Source organism: Gracilinanus agilis, chromosome 2 (genome assembly GCF_016433145.1).
Source record: "Gracilinanus agilis isolate LMUSP501 chromosome 2, AgileGrace, whole genome shotgun sequence".
NCBI lineage: Eukaryota > Metazoa > Chordata > Mammalia > Didelphimorphia > Didelphidae > Gracilinanus > Gracilinanus agilis.
In genome coordinates this window covers 268,692,985-268,713,076 of record NC_058131.1, presented here as the reverse complement: position 1 = coordinate 268,713,076, position 20,092 = coordinate 268,692,985, and the positions used below count along the sequence as shown (strand labels likewise).

General features: G+C 37.5%; 1 protein-coding gene across 1 annotated transcript in view; it reads left to right on the top strand.

Annotated features, from left to right (window-relative positions):
• The window catches only part of PNPLA7 (patatin like phospholipase domain containing 7), a 262,836-nt gene that overhangs the window by 13,853 nt on the left and 228,891 nt on the right, over nucleotides 1-20,092 (top strand). Inside the window, exons 9-12 of the mRNA XM_044659658.1 lie at nucleotides 1,016-1,175; nucleotides 4,203-4,283; nucleotides 13,981-14,109; nucleotides 14,573-14,653. Of these exons, the coding sequence (XP_044515593.1) occupies nucleotides 1,016-1,175; nucleotides 4,203-4,283; nucleotides 13,981-14,109; nucleotides 14,573-14,653 (451 nt within the window). The remainder of the gene's footprint in view (nucleotides 1-1,015; nucleotides 1,176-4,202; nucleotides 4,284-13,980; nucleotides 14,110-14,572; nucleotides 14,654-20,092) is intronic.

Genomic DNA, 20,092 nt, shown 5'->3' with positions numbered 1-20,092 from the left:
TTGAAATCTAACCTTACACACTAGCTATGTGACCGCAGACAATTCACAACCTCTGTCTACCTCAGTTTCCTCATCTGTAAAATGGGGATAATAGTAGCACCTGCTTCTGAAGGATCAAATGAAATGATAATTGTTAAGTGCCTAGCACACAGAAAATGTGACGGGAATGTTAGCTCTTATTATCATTTTGATTACCTATTTCATAGACTTTATATTTAAATTATCTTCCTGGTTTGGACTACATCTGGTTTACTATTGATTCTTGGATAGAAAGTTAGGTTTCAGGAAGAAATTCTGCTATGAGTCCTGCCATGCTTTTGTCCGAATTGCATCATCTTTTCTGAAGCCATCATTCCCTATTATGCTCAAGTCTAATCTGCTATGATTAGGAATTTCAGCTGGGTGCAGTGGTATTATTTTTTAGCAGAAGTATGGTCTATTATTCTGCTTTATTTCTCATTCTTTCTTTATATACTTAATATTTCATTGTTTACATGCCCACAACTTTTTACCTTTCTTGTTAAAATTACAGCAAAATTGGATGTTTAAGTGGGTCAGAAATCAGTAAATCTGATTTCCTTCACTTCTGACTTACCCTAACTTCATGTTGGAATATAAACATTATTTTTTTCATCTTCTCTGCTCTGGCTTGTGATTTGTAGAGTGCTGTCTTTCTACTCTTTTATAGGGCTGGCCCAAAACTTTAAGGCAATGGTTTTATAATGCTTTGGGTTTATGGAAATGAAAATACCTACTTAGTCATTTTAGGTGTTTGAGATTATCTTTTTTCAGATATTTTCTTGGATTCCTGCTCTGTTGACCTCTGGCCTTATGAAAATCTATTCTCTCCAGGATGTTTAAATGTTGGTTATTGTAGTACAAGGTTTTTGCACTATATTATGATACTGCAAGTTTTATAATTTTTTCCCCTTATCCCTGCAAAACTATCTCTTTCTTCCTTCTTCCTATTCTGGGAGAATTCCTCTGTATGAGATACTCTGTTTTTGTCTCACAGGGTCCTGGGTCACTTTGAGAAACCACTGTTCCTGGAACTCTGCAAACACATGGTTTTTGTGCCATTACCTGAAGGACAGTACGTCTTCCGTCCTGGAGAACTTGACAACAGTATTTATGTGGTACAGGATGGGAAACTGGAAGTTTGCACTCAGGAAAATGTAAGAATGTCCATTGGCCAGTGTTGACTGAGCTGAGGATCCCTGATCATAGTAATTATGGTGAGGCTAGAGAGTATACATTTAGAAGTTAGAAAATCTGAGTTTATTTCTATGCTTTAGGCTCCCTATTAGAAAAGATTTTTTTTCTGAGTTAATAACATGTAATATTATTATTATAAGACACAACCCTTCCTTTAATGAGTTTTCAAATTGCTGGGCTTATAATCTTGTGTCATTTAAAAAGATGGACCCTTTGACTCCAGGTGACTGTTATAAAGTTATTGCAGGGATCTGTATGAAATATGCTTCCCAGAACGAACAGGTTTATTCCTTTAAAAACTTATCACTATGTGTGGTTCAGCCTTTGGGTAGAACTGGCATGTAATTAATTATTAGTGAGAAGAAAAATCCCTCATTCTAACCTAAGGAAACTAACATGATTTTCTATAAGTTTACCAGGTCAGAGCTTCCTTACAAGTATTCTGATGCTGGAGCATGGCTGTTGCCAATTCTATTTCATTGGGATCAGTTTCTGAAGACTCCATATGAATTTATTGTGTTTTTATTAGTGATATACCCATAATGACTTAAAATGATTTTTTCTGTGTTTTGTGGAAGTCTAGGGAGTCTGGAAATGTTGAGCTCAGACTAGTTTCTGCCGGAGGGTGAGAATTGTAAATAGTTTTGCAAGTAGCCATCTTGTGCAAACTGTAGCAAGATGGGGGTTCAGATTTTAGAATCCCAGACCAGGCATGAGACAGTTTGAAAGATCATTGGAGCACCCCTATAAATAGGAGGTCACCCCCAAGCAAATGAACTCAATTGTAAGTTAGGTGAGTGGAAAGGGTAGAAGGAGAAAAAAGCTCTCTATTTGAACCCAGAAGCTTCACCAAAGATTTGTGTTAGCTGATCTACATTAGGGTCCAGCTATTTAGATCTACAGTCATATCCTGCAATCTGCAGTATATTTTATCATAATCATCAACAAAAATAATCAACAATATCATCAACAAAATCATCTCAGAAGAAACATCAGTTATTTATTATCAGCCAAGCTTAGCCAGCTTTGATAATCCAGCAGCTGAACTAGGCCAAGGCTGCAAAACCAGCCAGAGTGGCAAAATTCCATCTGAGGCTTTTTCCCAAAGGAATTGCCTGATTATCAGTTAGTTTATTAGTTTTAGTTTAACCTTAAAACCTCTATCCTCATTTTCCCTCAATACCTAATCCATCAAGATATTCCTGTATCAGTTGATTAAATTAGTTACTTGTTATTTGAAATCTGTTTACTGGCCTAGTCCATCATCTTCTTTACTGTCAAACCTGACAGTTGGGATTGATTCCCTGGCTGTGAAGGGTTTCATAGGTTAATTACCAACTCTTGCCTGTGATTAATTCCCAATCAACTCAAGATCATTGATATTATCCACATGCAGGTCAGCATAGCTTATATTACATCAGGAAGATACTGAGTTATATATCATCAAGGAAATAGTGATCTTGACCTGTTGTCTGTTAAGAATTCTCTCAGTGTCTGCCTACTGACCCTCCCCCCTGAGGGAAAACGCTGTCCAGCTGCTGACACAGAAGCAGCCTGAGAAAATAATTCCTACATTTTACAACTATTTACAGTACATAGACCACACTGAGCAATGAGATTTTCTTCTTCTTGCTTTTCTAAAACGATTTCAGTCTTTTATGTTCAAAGCCAGAGAAACTAGCACAGTAAACTAGCACACACTCAGGATCCCAGATTTAGAGCAGGTTCTTTAGCCAGGCCTGTACATTTCCCAACTGAGGCTTGCAGAATGAAGGTTCCATATCTCCTGAATATCTTGCTTCTTCTTGGATTTTGTATCAGATCTGACCATTTGGATGGGGCTATAGGTTTGGAGTGTTTACACTGGTCTGGACTAAGTGATCCTAGTATCTCTCTTTAGTTTATCCTTTGCTTCCCAGCTTAAAATAGTAGTAGTTAATCATAGCTACCAGATATATAGCATTTATTATGTATCAGGCATTATACTAAGTGCCTTATAATTAACTTATTTGATCCTCACAACTTTTGGAGTTGTTAAAGGAGTTTTATTACTCTTTCCTGTCTCTTTAAGAGGCAAGGGAGGTAGAACATTCTCAGTAAGAGTCAGTTATCTGACAGCCTCTGTGAAAGGGAACTGAAGGTTCCATTTACTTAGGAGACAGAGAAGGTAGATAAGAAACAGTTTCAGTTAGAAAGGGGCTTTTTATCTCTGTGGTCCCTATGGAGCAGGAATCTGTCTCTGTGTCTCTGAGACTGACAGTGGACTAACTGACAGTTCGGAGATAGAAAACAGATTTAAGGAAGTTGTAGGTGATCTTAGGTAAGTAGTTAGATAGCGAATATAATTTAGATAGACAGTGTAGGCATGTAGGCCAAGCCTGGCCCAGACAGAAGAAACTGTCCTTGAAGACGGATAGATTTAGGGATTTTTAGAAATTTTTAGTTAGAATTTTGATTTTAGGTATAGTTATAAGATTACTCTCACTTTCCTCCTTTCTATTTCCTATCTGAACTTTTCCTCAAAATAAACTAATTGTTTCATATTTTACCATACTACTCTTCTGACCTTTGTTCCTACCAAAAATTTAACCCTTCACAGAAGTAGATATTATTATTATCCCCATTTTGCAGATGAGAAAACTAAGGCAAGCAGAACTTGGGTTACTTGCCCTGGGACGCATAGGCTTTTGAACTCTGGCCACCTTGACTTCAGTCCCAGATCTCTACCCATTCTGGCACCTGTTAGCTGTTGCCCCAATTTTTAATACTTAGGAAATCTAGTAATTCTGGCCAAGGCATGGATTGCTGTGCCTTCTTTTCCAAGGCCGTTCTGTTCCAGTGATTTGGGAAGTGAAAGGAAGTGAGTTGGCACCAGAATTTTTTCTGCTGAGCCAGCTGAGAACTCTGGCATACAAAAACTTTTATACAAAGTCAGTTTTGCAGGTGTCTGTTGGTTGGGTTCAGCTCTATCTGCCTTCTGTCTGCAGGATGGTAGTGAGTTGGTGTTGAAAGAAGTCCTGCCTGGAGACAGTGTCCACAGCCTCATCAGCATCCTGGATTTCATCAGCGTGAGTCTCTCTTCCTGGACATCTGTCATCCCAGCATTTAGTTCTGTGTGTCCCCATGTACCAGTCTTGAAACCCTCATTTTATTCATGCTATGTGGACATCTGTGTTGGAGGATGGCTAAACTTTAAAACTTACTTCTCAGTAAACCATTAGTCCTCTTAAATCAGATGAAACAAGGCTATTTAGGAGTAGGACTAACCTGTATTTTCAGAACATTATAATCAGTATCTTTGAAGATCATATTGGCGGCATGTTTAAGCAGTTAGGCATTAGAAGTGACAACTGACTTTTTAACCTTTTTATCAGTTTACATCTTTACCCACCTTCTGAGCTGAGCCCTGAGGGTACTCTCACCTTACTTCCTCTTAACTACCATCAAAGTAGTTCTTAGAAGCCATGATAGCTTTGGCAAGAATAAGTGCAATCAGAGTCAGAAATTGTGGACTAATTTCTGTATCACATCAAAATTCATATTGTTGCTCCAAACTGGAGTATTCTAATTAGATCCTGATTCTTATGTATATTAAGAAATTAATAGACTACATAAATCAGCATTTACATGTATCTCATGCTTATTTCCTATTTAAAAGCAATATTTCAGGTCCTTCTGTAGTAGGACATATGCTTTGAATTGGTTGTCCCATATCAGTGTTTTCCAGGATCATAGGAATAGAGACTAGACCTGTGATTTCAATGATATAAGGAACTCCAGAGGAAGAAAATCATTCTGCCATTGCAGGTTGGCCTGTTCTCTGCACCTTTCAATCTTAGGAATAGTTGCCTAAAGAATTGAGAGGTTAAAGAACTTACCCTGAGGCAGAACCAGGATGTATCAGTGACAGACAGGACTTTAATTAAGGTCATCATGATTTGGTGGCCATCTCTCTATCTATGCTACACTGCCTATCTCTCTTCTATTGTCCCCAATATTCTGATATAGTATATGTTTTTTCATGTATGTTATGGTAATGATAATTTTTTTATATGTCTTGATTGCATTGATGTGGGAAGCTCTTGGTGAGGAAACTCCTCATATCAATGCATTTAGCCAACTATGCTGCAAGTTATAGGCTGCCTTGGGATTCTGGGGTGGTTAAGTGACTTAGAAAGGGTTATGCAGTAACTGTTAGGCTTCAGTTAGGATTTTAGATCCAAGTCATTCGGACAATAAGACCTACCCTTTACTATGCTACCTTTAAATAATACTTATGGTTTGTATATATGTAGTCTTTTAAGGTTTATAAAGTATTTTGCTTTCAACCTACCTATGAGGTAGTGTGTGGGATGAAATTTTGTGCATTATTCCCCAATATATATTTATTAGTATTAGTAATCATAGATTGGCAACCTCCTATAGAAAAATAGTGAAGTTAGGTGCCCTCCACTAGGAGATATCAATCTCTCCTTTTGAAGAGTAGAAGAACCCCCCCTCCCCAAGCAGCTTTATACACATATATTAAAATAGGCTTTTAATATACTTTTTCAAATGTGGCTAAGAGACTGCCCCCTTTTTTCTTCTATTCCCATGAGAAGAAGTTTAGGGGTGACCTAAATTCCTATGAGAGGAATCTCAAAACTTACAAGTTATAATCTTGACTACATGTTCCTTAGCCTGAGTAATGTTTCGAAAAGTGTTTCCTGAATCTGATAAATGCTTGAACAGGCCTAAAAACCTGACTCAACTAAAAAATGCAAACCTAAGGCCTAAATTGTTGCAATCTGATCCTTGGACAGGAAGAAAGATAGAAGGAGGATACAGAGGATGGGAAAGTAGAGATAGCGTTGTGTTGGATCCCTATAAAATCTGAGTAAAGTTAGGCATCAGGGCCCACTGCAGTCTGAGACTTCAGACTATGGAGCCTCTCTCGATCCCACCCCTAGCCCTTGTGAGGAATATTGGCCCTTAACACTCCCCCCGACCCCTGAATAAAGCCATATGAACTCTGCCAGCATCAAGTCTCCTGTCTGCTCGTTAGAGTGATTTTGGGGATATGAGCCCCCCCAGAATTTCACTCCACACTGTTTTGTAGATGAGGAAACTGAGACTTAGAAAAGTTAAGTGACTTGCTCATCATTTCAAAGCCAAATAAACAGGGAGCCAGGATTTGAAACCAAGTTTTTCCTGACTTGAAGTCCAGCATTATACTATGTTGCTGGTCATTTGGCCCTCCTTATGACCACTAGCATGCTAAGACTATAAGATAGTTGATTAGTGTTAGGGATATAGTCTATATTTGGGAGGGGGTTTATATTTGGGGAGGCAAAGCTGAATATTTAATGAATGAATGTTTTTAAATAGACTATCCAAAATTAGAGAGTTGGCAGAAATCTCGTACAGTGTTTTGGTTGATTACTTGGGACTTGCAATTAAGAGGAAGAGGGATGACAGGAGATGGAGGCTTATAAATGTGTGTAAGGAGCATGAAGATGGAAATCTTTTCCCAAACTGGACTTAAGGAACTAAATGGAGGAGGTATAATGGATACAGGATAGAAATAGCAGCTCTTTGCCTAACAACTATTAAGGTAGATTCCAGTAGCCACAATGGAGGTTGATAGGTCATTGAGACACTGCAATGGCTTCTCTGAAATATTGGAGTTCTTCTTTTTTGGGAGATGATAAGAATCAATCTGACAAGCTTTATATCAGAAGTTTACATTCAGATTTCTTGATATTCTTGTTCTGATAAGGTACTGGACAAATATTCTGATAGGTCACTTATTGTTGTGCCTATTTTGCTTCCATCCAATATTCAGATTTTTGTGTAGATGTTTCAGTCATTAATTGTCCTGTTGGCAGTTTTTTATTACACCATTTTTACTTCTTCTTAAGAGGAATATCTTGCTCTTTTTTTTTTTAAACCCTTAACTTCTGTGTATTGGCTCCTTGGTGGAAGAGTGGTAAGGGTGGGCAAAGGGGGTCAAGTGACTTGCCCAGAGTCACACAGCTGGGAAGTGTTTGAGGCCAGATTTGAACCTAGGACCTCCTGTCTCTAGGCTTGGCTCTCAATCCACTGAGCTACCCAGCTGCCCTATATCTTGCTCTTTTTGCTTTATATTAGGAATATATATTTAGTGTTCATTGTGCCAACAAATGCTTTGTCCCCTTACAAGGTTTTTAAACATTTGAGACTACTCTTAGGTTCCCCTGACTCAATAATCTTATTTATTCTATCCCTAAAAAAACCATGATATTTGGATGCTTGGTTCACAAGGAGTATTTATCAGGCTCTGTTCTCCAGAGAGGAGAATCAGATTTGAACTTTGCTTCGTATTTGAAAACCGTGTTTATCCCTTATGTATTTTAACCTCTCACTAGGTAAAAATAAATTACCCATTGATAGCATAGAAGTTATACCATAAAACCAACCATTGTGAGTTTTAGATTTTTTTATTTCACTAATCTAAGGTTTAAGAGAGGGAAGATTCATAATTTGTATTCCTTTGCTGGAATTTTTTGGGTTAGCTGATGAATAACACCTTGATACTTAAAGAAGGCCATCAGTAACTGAAGACCTGTGGGTGCATAGTATTACTCAAAGTTGGACTAAAGGTTAGATAGAATTTCTTTTTGTCAAGGAGCCTTAACCAAATTTTCAGTAGTAAAGTGTAAGAGGGAAAATTATGAGACTGGCCTCAAATTAATAATTTTATTAAATCAAAAGTAGTAGGGGAAAGAGATGGAAAAATAGGATATATATATATATATATATATGTTACTTTCCTTGCTGCTCCATTTAGCTTGATATTCTGTGGCCACCATTAGGGCCCCATAGCCATGCTCTCAGGGAAGTCCAAACAGTAACAAACATGGAAGAGAAGAGGCTTAAATCGGCTCCTGCCTCAGTTTATCAAACTTTTTCTTTGCCCGCTAACTCTCACATATCATGTCTTGGAAGCCAACTGTTGCTTTCTGTTTTGCCTGGATCATCCAGGGAGCAGTGCAGGGGACATCCGCTCTGTCCCCTGTCTTGTGATCTCTTGACTCTATTGCTGCCTTTTTCCAGGTGCCTTTTTACCCACTCAGTTATTTCCTTCACACAATTGCAAGGGAAGTTGAGGCTTTGGAGGCAGTGTGGAATAAAGGATAGTGGGTTGGCTTTAAAGTCAGTAGAATTGGATTCAAATCTTGCCTATGATACATAGTAAACATTTATTAAGCAATTGCTGTGTTCCAGGCACTGTACTAAGCTCGGGATTCAAAAAGAGGCAAAGGATAGTCTCTGTCCTCAAGAAATTCACAGGCTAATTATGGAGACAATAGGCAAATATATGCACATTTTAAATAAGCTATATAAAAGATAAATAGAAAAGAACTAGCAGAGGAAAGGAACTAGAATTAAGAGAGCTTTAGAAAGGCTTCTGTAGAAGGTGCAATTTTAGTTCGGTTATGAAGGAAGATGGGGGATGCCATTAGATAGAGCTCAAGAAGTAGAGTGTTTCAAGCATAGGGAACAACTTGAGAAAATGCCTAGAGTAGAACTGGAATATTTTTTTCTTTCAACAACAAGGAGGCCAGTGTCACTGGATGGAAGACTACATAGTGGGGTGTTAAGTGCATGAAGACTAGAAAGTTAGGTGGAGGCCAGATGATGAAGGGCCTCAGATGCCAAATATAGAATTTGAAAATTGATCCCTGGAAGTGATAGGGAGCCACTGATGTTTCTTGAGTAGGGTAGGTGACCTGGTCTAATCTGTACTTTATGAAAACCATTTTGGTGGCTGAATAGAGGATAGTTTGGAGTAGAGAGAGACTTGAGGCAGGTAGATCCACCAGCAGCCTTTGGTAATGGTGTAAGCCTTACGCTGTAAAGCAGTGATTCCCAAAGTGGGTGCCACCGCCCCCGAGTGGGTGCTGCAGCGATCCAGGGGGAGCGGTGATGGCCACAGGTGTGTTTATCTTTCCTATTAATTGCTATTAAAATTAAAAAAAATTAATTTCCAGGGGCACTAAATAATATTTTTTCTGGAAAGGGGACGGTAGGCCAAAAAAGTTTGGGAACCACTGCTGCAGGGTGATGAAGGTCTGCATTAAAGAGGTAGCAGTGTTAGAGGAGAGATGTTTCAAAGGTGAAATCAATAGGCCTTCGCAATAGATTTGATGTGGGTAGTGAGGGATAGTGAGAAGCTCAGAATAAATCCTAGGTTGTGAATCTGAGTCTAGTGTCACCCTCTGCAGTAATAGGGAAGTTAGAAAATGAGAGTTTAGGGGGAAGATAATTCATTCTTTTTTATTATTTTATAATGAGTTTAAGATGACTACTGGATATCTAGTTGAAGATATCTGAAAAAGCAATCGGAGATGTGAGATTTGATGTCAGTAGAGAGGCTCGGGCAACATTGTGACCATGGGCTTGACTTCTCAGAGCAACACTAAGGTGTAGATGAGTCATTGATCTATGAGAGTAGAGAGATTTTTCACATTAGGAATAGTAGGGGAATGGGGGAGGTGGGTTAGATCTGCCTTTTAGACATCTCTAGCTGGGTATTCAGTAGACATCTTAAACTCAACCTACCCCAAACTGAACTCATTATCTTTCCTCCTAAACTCTTTCCTAGCCACCCACCTCCCCCAGTCTTTTCCTAGCCACCCACCTCCCCCAGTCTCCTCCTAGTCTCTCAGACGCACAACCTGGGAGTCACCTTGGACTCCTCAAAATCTCACTCTCCCATATCCAATTTGTTACCGAGGCCTGTCTATTTCACCCTTGAAACATCTCTTTCCTGACACTGCCATCATCTTGGTGAAGGTCCTTATCACCTCACACCTTGCTTGTGAGTTGACCTATCTCTTTCCCACTCCAATCCATCCTCCATTCAGCCCCCAAAATGATTTTCCTAAAGTATTGATCCAACCAGATCATCCTGCTAGTGGCTTCCTAATATGTCCAGGATCAGTTTTAAAATTCTTTGTTTGGCCTTTGAAGTCCTTCATAACCTAGCCCCCTCCTACCTAACTTCCCACCAGGTACACTCTTCAGTGTACTCACCAGTGATACTGGCCTCCTGACTGCTCCATGAACATGACACTACATCTTAATCCAGGCATTCTCTCTGGCTGTCTCACATTCCTGGAATGCTTTCCCTTCTTCACTCTTAACAACTGATCTCCCTGGAATCCTTTAAGTCCCAACTAAAATCCTGTCTTCTAAAGGAAGTCTTCCCTAACCTCTCTTAATTCCAGCACTTTTCCTCTTCTAATGACCTCAAACTCATCCTACTTTATATATCTCTCTTTGCATGTTAGCTCCCTACTTAGATTGTAAACTCCTTGAGGGCAGGGACTGTCTTCTCCCTCTTTTTGTATTGCCAGTGATTATTACAGTGCCTGGCACATTAGTAAATACATTAATAAATGTTTGTGGCTTGATTGATTTGGGGGGGGAGGGTCTCTACAATTGGGACCATAAAAGCAGAGAATTACAGGTTTAAAGGGAAGTCAGTTGAAGTCCCAGAAGGGGTAACACCTTATTTTGGAAGAATTTTGCAAAGAGGAAAAAAAACTATCTAGCAGAAACAATTAACCTAATGAGTAAGCTAAGAAGGGAGCTTATTTTTTATTGTTCCATATTCTGTAACAGATTTTTCCTTCCTATCCTGTCTTTCTTTATGAAATCTTATTTGTTACAAAGAACATAATGGATGATGCTTGACTTACATAATATAAATTGTGCAGCTGGGAGTGGCAGTTAACTGTATCTTATTATACCTGCTCTTAAATTAACTTTAGTAATCAATCTGTCTGGGACTATTCATTCCCTTCTTAGCCTGTTGTGATGAAGTCTTGTCACAATTTCAGCAGTGATTCCACTTGTTCAGTGACAAGAATAGATTTTTTTCTTAGTGTAGTGGGAGTGGAAAATTTATGGGGTGACATTTGAGTGGAAAAATATACAATGTTGTGATTAATTGATCATTTTGAAGGATATCATTTCATCTCACAAAACATTACTATTTTCACTGGAATATTTTTTCAATCAAAGTAATCAGTAGATATGAAAATTAAATGTGTGTGAGTTTCTAAAGGGTTAATATTTTCATCTTTCCTTCTCTTTCCCCTTTCCCTTATACCTTTTTCCGCCCCCTCTAGGAATAGGAGTCTGATTTGGATAGATTTCTCTTGTTTATCCTCTCCTTATTTTGTGGGACTTTTGTGTTTACTCTGAATGAATGTGTTAAAAACTTGCTTGTTTTGGGGGTGAAGAGGGGAAAGTAACTGGTAATTCAGACTATTTAGAGCCAGCCAAAGAAAATGATGGGAAGCTGGTGTTTAAAGCACTGAAATGAATGTTTGAAACTCTCTAGCTGGAATTATAATTTTTGTTTGTAAATACATTTTCGATGCCCAGGAAATACTTACGAAAAATCCAGAAACATAAAACTAGAGCATTTTTATTTTATTATTGTCAAAGAATAAATACTGAGTAGGGTTTCTGGAACCCTTATACACTACCATTTGGCTCATACAAGGAGAGGGCAAAGGTCTCAACTAGATTAAATTTTGATCCTTTGGAAAGATCAAAGCCTTTGGTAATGGACTTTTATCAGGTAGTTAATGAGCCCACTGTGAACTGGCCTCCTTCTTTCCATGGGATATAAATCGTAGATCTCTTAATTTTCTTCTTAGAAGACTTAAAGGAGGTTTTATAGTAAAAAAAAATCCAAAATCCTTGCTAAAAGTAAGTGAATGAAAGGCATTTATGACTATCATTATTTTTATCAGAATTTATACTGAATAAGAACCTATTGTTCAGCTTTCATTGTTTGCAATTGACAAAGCATTTTGAATAATATCGTATAATAGGAGTGAATCATTAACTAGGTTTGGGGAAGAAAAATGTCAAAGAATTGGGAACCAGCTGGTTTTAATTGAAATTCCCTATGATGTGGTTTAATAGAATGTGTTATTAAAATATATTCCAGGTTTTTTAAAAATTAAAGAGCTCCTTCTATTTAGGTGAGCTGTTTGGGGTAATATCTTTGAGTAATATGCAAGGGTGCTTGGTGCTAGCTATTAGGGAGAAGGAAATGGTTGGCTTTTCTTTTGCTGTCTGGGTAACTCCCCATTTGAATAAAAGAAACAAAGACCTGATTGAAAAGCTAGTCTAGGATCCTGACCTCATCTTATTCCCTTAATAACCTAATCTGGGGGGTGGAGGCAGCTAGGCATTACAGTGGATAGAGTGTCAGGCCTGGAGTTGGAAGGAACTGGGTTCAAATTTGGTCTCAGGTACTCTGGGCAAGTCATTTAACCCTAATTGCCTAGCCCTAACTGCTCTTCTGCCCTGGAATCTGATACTTAGTATCAGTTCTAAGACAGAAGGTAAGGATTTTAAAAAATAATAATTAATTTTGAGGTCTTTTGCCTTTCCCTGGTCCTGGACTCTCCATTTAGATTTGCTATCTCTTGACTCAGCTAATGGGTAATTGCATGCATTGTTTGGAAGAGTAGACTGAAGAGCTTGGCTTTGGGAAAGTCATTTCTGATTTTGCTTTGGCTGAGCTGATCTCCTACAACTGAAGAAGTCAGTATGTTGTGGGGAACTGGATATTAACCCTTGGTCCAGGGAGGGTGCCCTTTCAAGAGTGACAGACTCTGGTGGAAACCCTTTAAAGATAGAGAAATTTGGTTCGGAGACAGCATGCAGGACCAACTGCCTCCCTGAACAGAGAAAAGTTCAGAATTTTTATATCCTAAAGGGATGGGGTCTAAGTGATTTGGAAAGGAAGGATGGGGAGGGTGATGAACAATGGGAACAAACAAGTAGGGCAATCAAGGGAGAATAGGTAACAGAATAGGTGCTTTTGGGTCTGGGGGCTTAAACATAAACATACATCATTTATGACATCCTGATCATAAAGGTGGGCAAGTTATCCATCTTGAGAAATCTAGGGATATTTCAGATCACAAGTGATGTTTGAGATGGTAGGGATCATAAAGGTGGGTAAGTTATCTGGAGAAACCTAGTGTGTTTGGGATTTACACAAAAGGTATCCCCTCATCTTAAGGCTAGTGTAAATACATCTAAAGCTTAGAGGTAGAAGATCCTATGTTTGTTCAACTGCCAGTCCTACAAGGTGAATTCCTCATGTAATCTTTGACTTGTGATGTCTCTAGGAATTTGGGGTGTACTGGGGGACCCTGGTGCCTATCACAAACATAGAATAAAGGACTGGTGGATACTTAAAGAGTTGGGTTTCTTACTATTAATAACTCTATCTCCTCCCAGGGACCAGTCCTGACCCGTGGTAGTGAGCCTACTTTTACTACTTGAGGGCTTCCTGTTGTATGAGTTACCAGAGCAATTCAGAGGAAAGTTGCTTTTTCTTGGTCAGCCAGCATTTATAAAGCACATGCTATGTTTATTGCATTATGCATAGCACTGTGCATAGCATGATAAAAATGACACAGTTCTGGCCCACAAGCCAGAATATATTGTCTTTCCTCTCAAATCTTTCTTCTCAGCTTTTCTGTTTCTCTTGAGGGCATTTTCAGAACTGCTTAAGTTTGGAACTTTGGAGTCACCCTTACCTCCCCACATAACCTATCAGCCCTTAGACCCACCTGCTTTTCTTCATTGATATGGCTAGCATCCTCATTCAGGTCCTCATTACTTCTCACAGACTTTCTATTACTAATGAATGCATAGCAGTTATTCATCACACTCATCTTAACTCAGCCTTTTGTTCTATTACAGGGATACTTAAAGCCTTTTAAAACAGTCTTTGCCAAGGCAGCGGTACCATCTACTGTTTTAAGGCTTCCAGCTAATGCTTTTCAAGATGTATTTGAGAAATATCCTGAAACCTTGGTGAGAGTAGTACAGGTGGGTCATATTTTCATGTTCTTTTTTTTTCCTCCTGTAGCTACTAGAAGGTGGTTTCTGACATTACTCCAAGATTTTCCCCTTGTAGAGGGAACTTCTTAAGAGTGTTGTTTTCAGATCTTATTAGCAGCTTTGCTGAAAAGTGGTGCCAACATCTACTCTTTTTTTTTTTTTTTCAGTGTTCTCAGGAAAAGAAAGGACTCAACTCCATTCAGCCAGACTGAATATTGGGGCTGTGGGAATATATGACAGGGGCTGGGAATAACTGAGAAGTGGGAAAGGGGGTTTTTGTAATGTAAGGGATAGTCTGAGGTTTGACTGACAAATGGTTTAGGAGAGGGGAATGGCAGGAGATGAGTCATTGAGTCAGGTGCATTGTGGGTACTTCAAGGGCCTTTTGTAGACATCTGTCTTGGGTGTGGGTACCTGAAGAACTTTGAGCCTAATGTTTCTATCCTGTCAGATCATAATGGTGCGGTTGCAGAGGGTGACCTTTTTGGCTCTACACAATTACCTGGGGCTTACCACTGAACTCTTCAACCCTGTAAGTAGAAAAATTCATCCCTTACATCAGTTTCTACTTCCCAACACAATATATCTCATTACTCTTAAGCCTTGAAAATTTAATATTTGCTTTTCTAGTCTTGTTAAACACATCTAAGCAAGCTTTAGACCCAAGAAAAATATAAATTATACTTCTATTTATTCTTTGAACCCTAAGGTTAATTATTAATTTTTTAAAAATTGCTTTTGTTTACTTGAGTGCTTAAATTCTCTTGTTATTTCTTGAGATCTGTAATATTTTTTAAAAAGCTAGTCTTTGCATAATATTTTAAGTTTTGCAAAGTACTTAAATGAACACCTATCATTGACTGTTGAATAACTAGATAAAACTACATTAATGTTGATTGGATTTTACTCTACTGTAAGGAATAAATATGGAGAATTCAGAGAAACTTCCTTTTCTCCTTTAGATACTTGGCATTTTCATACTCTCTTAATCTTTATACTATAACTAGAAAGGATGAAATATCATTTGTATGTGATCTATTGACTGATCACTTTTCAAAATGAGTTTCAGTTAATCATTTACCTTGTATTGGCATTGTTTGGTATAATGGCATTTTGGTATCATCACCTGCCCTTTTTTTTGTCATCCTAATATCTATTCCTATACTTCTACTATTTCTTATCTCTCATAACAAAGTTTCTGATAAAGACAAGTGTAAAGTACTGGTGGTATCCTTAGTTGTCAGAGTCATAGATAAGTAAGATTAAAAAAATATTTAGGGCCTTTGGTTGAGTTAAAAATTACACTCTGATTTTTTTCTTTGTTTTTATTTTGTAAAAATGTATGCATACATTTTGTTTTGATACAATAGATTTTTCTAAAAAGATTCCTTTTTTTTAAAACTTCACAATCATTTCTTGATCTATTTTTCCTATAAGCAAAGTTAAGTAAAATTGAATAAAAAGCAACTGTAACTGACTCTGAATACAACATTCTATGCCTGAATTCCCCTTTCCCTTTACCAGAGGGACGACCTTGTATGTTTTACCCTCTGTTCTCTAGGATTGTTCATGATAGCTGTGTGGAGTGGAATTCTGGCGGGGCTCTTCTCCCCATGAATCACTCTAATGAGCAGACAAGAGACTTGATAAGATGCTGGCCGAGAAAAAGCAATTTTATTTGGAGAAAACAGAGGACAGCAGGGAAATGGGGGAAGGGGGAGAAGAAGGGAAGGAAAAGGGATTCTGCCCACACAAGCTGCTTTCTTGGGACAAAAATGTCCTCTCTTCTACTAGGTACAATCACAGGTTTTTATAATAATCCTGTTTCAAGATTCTCCTCCTTCCCTCTGTCCAGTCCCACGTGGGGGAGGGGAGTCTGTGATGTTTCAACTCTTAAGCATGTGATTTTCAACATTACATACCACTAAAGACCCCCATGATTAAAAAAATCCGTAATTATCATGGAATTTCCAGCCTGGGACAATAAAGATACATTTGAAACCGTCTGTTTCTTCTTGTCTTGACCCTCTTCCTAGAGTTGGCAAGTTCCCCAGATTTTTGAAACCTTCTCAAGGTTTTTGAAAATAGGTCAGGAAAACTAAAAATTTTATGGGGTGTGTGGGGGTAATTTTAGTCTAAGGAATAGTAATACTAAGTGGTCTTGAAAATTGGGGTTATAAACCCAAATACTACTTTGAGAATTACACTCTGAATTTCATCCCACACAATAGCTAATCGGAACTGAACTGCTTTTTAATGTTGTTTTTATTTACATTACTGTTATCAGTATGTATATTGCTCTTTTGATTCTCTTTTCTTTGTTGTTTTATTTCATCATATCTTTATGTGTTTTTCTAAATCCCTCATGTTTGTTGTTTTTTACAATGCAATAATATATCATTATATTATTTAATATACCATAATTTGTTTATCCTTTCCCAAGCCATTTGGATTTCACTTTGTTTTCATTTTTTGCTTTCACAGAGTGCTATTTTGAATATTTTTGGTATCAATGAGATCTTCTTGTGTATATTACTCTTTTAGTTCTGCTTTATTCAATCTATAACTTCAGACAATTCTTTGCATGTTTCTCTGAATTCTTTGTATTCATCCTTCTTTACAGTACTACATTTATGTTGATGTACCATAGTTTGTTAAGCTGTTCAATATTGAGAAAATTTTGTTTTCCAGTTTTTTTTGTTATTGCAAATAATGTTTTTGTATATGTGGTCTTTTCTAGCTTTCAGTAATAAATACCCTTAAGGTATAATTCCAGTAGTAGCATCTCTAGGTTAAAAGTAATGAACAAGTTAATAATTTTTTTTGCAAAATTCCAAATTGTTTCTAGAATATTTGAATAATTTTATAGTTCTACCAGTAGTGAATTAGGGTGCTAATCTTCCCATAGATGCACTGGTTTTAAAAAATTGCTTATTGTGTGCTAATTTGATGTATATAAGGTAATTCAGTGTTTTTTTGTTTTGTTTTGTTTTGTGTGTGTGTTTTTTTTTATCTTTGCCTTCCATCTTAGAATCAATACTGTGTATTGGTTCTAAAGTAAAAAAATTGTAAGCGATAGGCAATAGGGGTTAAGTAACTTGCCCAGGGTCACACATCTAGGAAGTGTCTGAGGTCAAATTTGAACATAAGACCTCCTGTCTCTGGGCCTGGCTCTCAATCTATTGAGCTACCTAGCCTGCCCCCTGACTCAGTGTTTTTGATACAATGTATTTTTCTTTTTTAAAATTAAAAAAAAAAATTTAAACATTCATTTTTTTTGCTATTAATTCCAAATTCTCTCCCTCTCCTTAGCCCCCACCCCTATCAATTGAGAAGGCAAGCAATGAAATCATGCAAAATATATTAACATTTAGCCATGCCGCAAACATTATTTTATTTATTTTTAATTTTTAAAATTTTATAATAAAAGATTTTTCCATGGTAATATGATTCATGTTCTTAGTCTTCCCTCCCCCTCTTCTAGCCCCCTCTAGCGCCACCTCCCCCCCTCCCTACCCCCTAGCCAGTGTGCATTTCCACTGGTTTTTACCTGCATCATCGATCAAGACCTATTTCCATATTGTTGATAGTTGCACTGGGGTGGTTGTTTAGAGTCTACATCCCAAATCATATCTGCAACAAGCCATGTGTTCAAGTAGTTGTTTTTCTTCTATGTTTCTACTACCATAGTTTTTCCTCTGAATGTGGATAGCATTCTTTTTCAATGTCCCGGATCATTGCATTGCTGCTAGTACAGAAGTCCATTACATTCGATTTTACCACAATGTATCAGTCTCTGTGTATAATGTTCTCCTGGTTCTTCTCCTTTCACTCTGGATCAGTTCCTGAAGGTCATTCCAGTTCACATGGAATTCCTCCAGTTCGTTATTCCTTTGAGCAGAGTAGTATTCCATTACCAGCAGATATCACAATTTGTTCAGCCATTAAACATTGAATTGAGGGGCATACCCTCGTTTTCCAGTTTTTTGCCACAACAAAGAGTGAAGCTATAAATATTTTTGTACATATCTTTTTCCTTATGATTTCTTTGGGGTATAAACCCAGCAGTGGCGTGGCTGGATCAAAGGTCAAATAGTCTTTTAAAGCCCTTTGGGCATAGTTCCAAATTGCCATCCAGAATGGTTGGATCAATTCACAACTCCACCAGCAATGCATTAATGTCCCAATTTTGCCACATCCCCTCCAACATTCACCTGCTGTCACGTAAGCCAATCAGTCTGCTAGATGTAAAGTGGTACCTCAGAGTTGCTTTGATTTGCATTTCTCTAATTATAAGAGTTTTAAAACACATTCTGATGTGCTTATTGATAATTTTGATTTCTTTATTTGAAAATTGCCTATTCATGTCCCTTGCCCATTTATCAATTGGGGAATAGCTTGATTTTTTCTACAATTGATTTAGCTCCTCGTATATTTGAGTAATTAGACCTTTGTCAGAGTTTTTTGTTATAAAGATTTTTTCCCCAATTTGTTGATTCCCTTCTGATTTTGATTGCATTGGTTTTGTTTGTAAAAAAACTTTTTAGTTTAATGTAATCAAAATTATTTATTTTATGATTTGTAATTTTTTCTAACTCTTGCTTGGTTTTAAAATCTTTCCTTTCCCATACATCTGACAGGTGTACTATTCTATGTTCACCTAATTTACTTACACTTTTCTTCTATATATTCAAGTCATTCACACATTCTGAATTTATCTTGATGTAGGATGTGAGATGTTGATCTAAACCCAGTTTCTCCCATATTGTTTTCCAATTTTTCCCAGAAGTTTTTGTCAAATAGTGGATTTTTATTCCAAAAGCTGAGATCTTTGGGTTTCTCGTAGACTGTCTTGGTGAGATCACTTACCCTAAGTCTATACCACTTATCCTCCCTTCTTTCTCTTAGCCAGTACCATATTGTTTTGATGACTGCTGCTTTATAGTATAGTTTAATATCTGATACTGCTAGGCCATCTTCCTTCAGGTTTTTTTTTTTTCATTATTTCCCTTGATATTCTTGATCTTTTGTTCTTCCAAATGAACTTTGTTATTGTTTTTTCTAATTCAGTAAAAAAGTTTTTTGGTAGTTTGATGGGTATGGCACTAAATAGGTTAATTAATTTGAGTAGAATGGTCATTTTTATTATGTAAGGTCGTCCTACCCATGAGCAATCGATGTTTTTCCAATTGTTTAGATCTTGTTTTTTTTCCTCTTTCTTTTTTTTTTTTAATTTAAATATTTTATTTTTTTAGAAAAATTTTCCATGGTTACATGATTCTTGTTTTTACTTTCCCTTCATCACTACCCCCATATCCCACGCACATTTCCACTGGTTTTAACATGTGTGATCAATCAAGACTTATTTACATATTATTGATAGTTGCATTGGTGTGGTCTTTTCAGGTCTACATCCCCAACCATGTCTTCATCAACCCATGTGTTCAAGGGTTGTTTTTCTTCTGTGTTTCCATTCCTGCAGTTCTTCCCCTGAATGTGGGTAGCATTCTTTACCATAAGTCCCTCAGAATTGTCCTGGGTCATTGCTTTGCTGCCAGTACGGAAGTCCATTAAATTTTATTTTACCACAGTGTATCAGTCTCTGTGTATAATGTTCTTCTGGCTCTACTCCTTTCACTCTGCATCAGTTCCTGGAGGTCTTTCCAGTTCACATGGAATTCCTCCAGTTTATTATTCCTTTGAGCACAGTAGTATTCTATCACCAGCATATACCACATTTTGTTCAGTCATTCCCCAATTGAAGGCATACCCTCGTTTTCAAGTTTTTTGCCATCACACAGAACATGGCTATAAATATTTTTGTATAAGTCTGTTTATCTATGATCTCTTTGGGGTACAAACCCAGCAATGCTATAGCTGGATCGAAGGGCAGGCAGTCCTTTAGAGCTCATTGGGCATACTTCCAAATTGCCATCCAGAATGGTTAGATCAGTTCACAACTCCACCAGCA